Source organism: Bactrocera neohumeralis, chromosome 2, assembly GCF_024586455.1.
Source record: "Bactrocera neohumeralis isolate Rockhampton chromosome 2, APGP_CSIRO_Bneo_wtdbg2-racon-allhic-juicebox.fasta_v2, whole genome shotgun sequence".
Classification (NCBI taxonomy): Eukaryota; Metazoa; Arthropoda; class Insecta; order Diptera; family Tephritidae; genus Bactrocera; species Bactrocera neohumeralis.
The window spans coordinates 55,162,247-55,164,022 of record NC_065919.1 but is presented as its reverse complement, the minus strand read 5'-3'; the positions used below and the strand labels follow the sequence as shown (position 1 = coordinate 55,164,022).

The 1,776-nt window shown below is 34.3% G+C and overlaps 1 protein-coding gene across 1 annotated transcript; it reads left to right on the top strand.

Annotated features, from left to right (window-relative positions):
• The first annotated feature begins 216 nt into the window (after positions 1-216).
• Positions 217-1,435, top strand: LOC126751673 (uncharacterized). Its single transcript, XM_050462127.1, has 2 exons — positions 217-296; positions 480-1,435. The coding sequence occupies exons 1-2, from the start codon at positions 234-236 to the stop codon at positions 1,191-1,193; spliced, it is 777 nt and encodes a 258-aa protein (XP_050318084.1). The 5' UTR covers positions 217-233; the 3' UTR covers positions 1,194-1,435.
• Positions 1,436-1,776: the final 341 nt, after the last annotated feature.

Genomic DNA, 1,776 nt, shown 5'->3' with positions numbered 1-1,776 from the left:
AACTGCAACAATCGTTCGAATAATAACCCGAACCCGAACTTTGTGCCCTAAAAAAAACGCCAACAGCAAAATTTGCAAAAAATTTAACACAATAAGCAACTGATTTCATATCAATTGTATAACTTGATAAGATTATCGGTGCTAGACTTTATTTTTCGACGATGAATGACATATAAAAAGCCTTGTTATGACCAAACATAAATCAGTTATTATTCTTCATCGCTCCAGCTAAGATGAAAGCAACTACTTTAACAGTTTTGGGGTCAATCCTTGTATTGTCATTATTAAAAAATGTAGTAAGTAAAAATTACGTTTATATTTTTTTAGACAAAAAAAAGTTGTTTCACATATAACATTACATAAATTTTTCGCGTATTTTTGTGATGTACAGTTTATAAGCCGTTCAAGTGCGAAGCTCTCAAGTTTTCATAATTTTTCATATTTTATTGTACAAATGTTTCATTCTTCTTTTTGTACAGACATATGCACATACAGTGAGTTTGAACTTTCCGTCAAAGCCCGATTTCCCATCACAGGGTACATTGAATTGTAATAAGGGTTATCATATCGTGGTTAGAAAGGCTATTTTATTTCATAACCGTAACATGAGGAACGAAAAAGCATCTTATCGGCCAAAGATGGCGTGTGATTTGGAACAAACATGCAACTTTGAACTTGTACGAGAACAATATAATTATCTGGTACCAGCGCCGGCAGGAGATTTAGAACTTACTATTAATTACGATTGTAAACGAGATAACTTTCAAGGTAATCCAAGAAGAATAACAGATTATGGAAAAACCGAAATGTGTCCCCAAGACTCTTTTGTTCAGAAACACGTTGCTTATTTTAACGATGATAGAATCGCCTCTGATTCACAACAGGCAAAAACGGAAAGGGAATTGATTGCCATGAGCGTATGTGCTCAAGTCAGACGTTTTAGGGAACGCAATCCAAATGCGCCAATCGATCCATATCTTGGCACAGTGTTTTTGATACATGAAAAAAATTCACGTAACCCTAATTTCATGCCGAGTCCAGGTGATATCCGAAAATGTCAACTTACGGCAAATGCTCTTGCCCGTTCATTTAGGTATGATTGTCGGAGAGACGCCAATAAATGGACATGTAATTCCAGTGGCAAGGGGATGGATGTGGCTAAACATGACAAATATAATAGCCATTTAGGCTAGGAGCCCAGGCTCGAACCAAAACCGTAACCGTAATCGAAACCGGACTCCTTGATTGGAAAGTGAACACATCACGAAACACAACACATTACTATAGTATGGATAATTTTTTTTATTAAAAACAAGCTCACAATTCAATATTACATATATACCAAGATTATTACAATTCTTAAATAGACAAGTAATCAATTTTTTCCACTTTATATAGTATCTCAATAAATGTTTAAAAATCATTCAACCACATCTATACTTGTGATTTTGGATTCTCTTAAACACTTTGTTGCATTTCTATACATAAATATTTCCTTTCTTTCCTCTCTTATCTGACATGTCTTAAGATGTTGAGACACTTCTGCTTTATCGACCCCATCCCCACAATATCTATATTTTTTGATGTAGAAATAAGGTACTCTCGGGGCTAATGAATTACGGAGGTAGTTGAAAGTACTGAGGTAGTTGAAATTTCACTACAATCAGAAATTTGAAATGAAAAACACTCATTTCAGCATGCCAAAATTTCGTCGTAATATTCATATTTACTGATATCGTAGACAATTGAGCTTTTTCGTAAGTCTTGATTGATAAA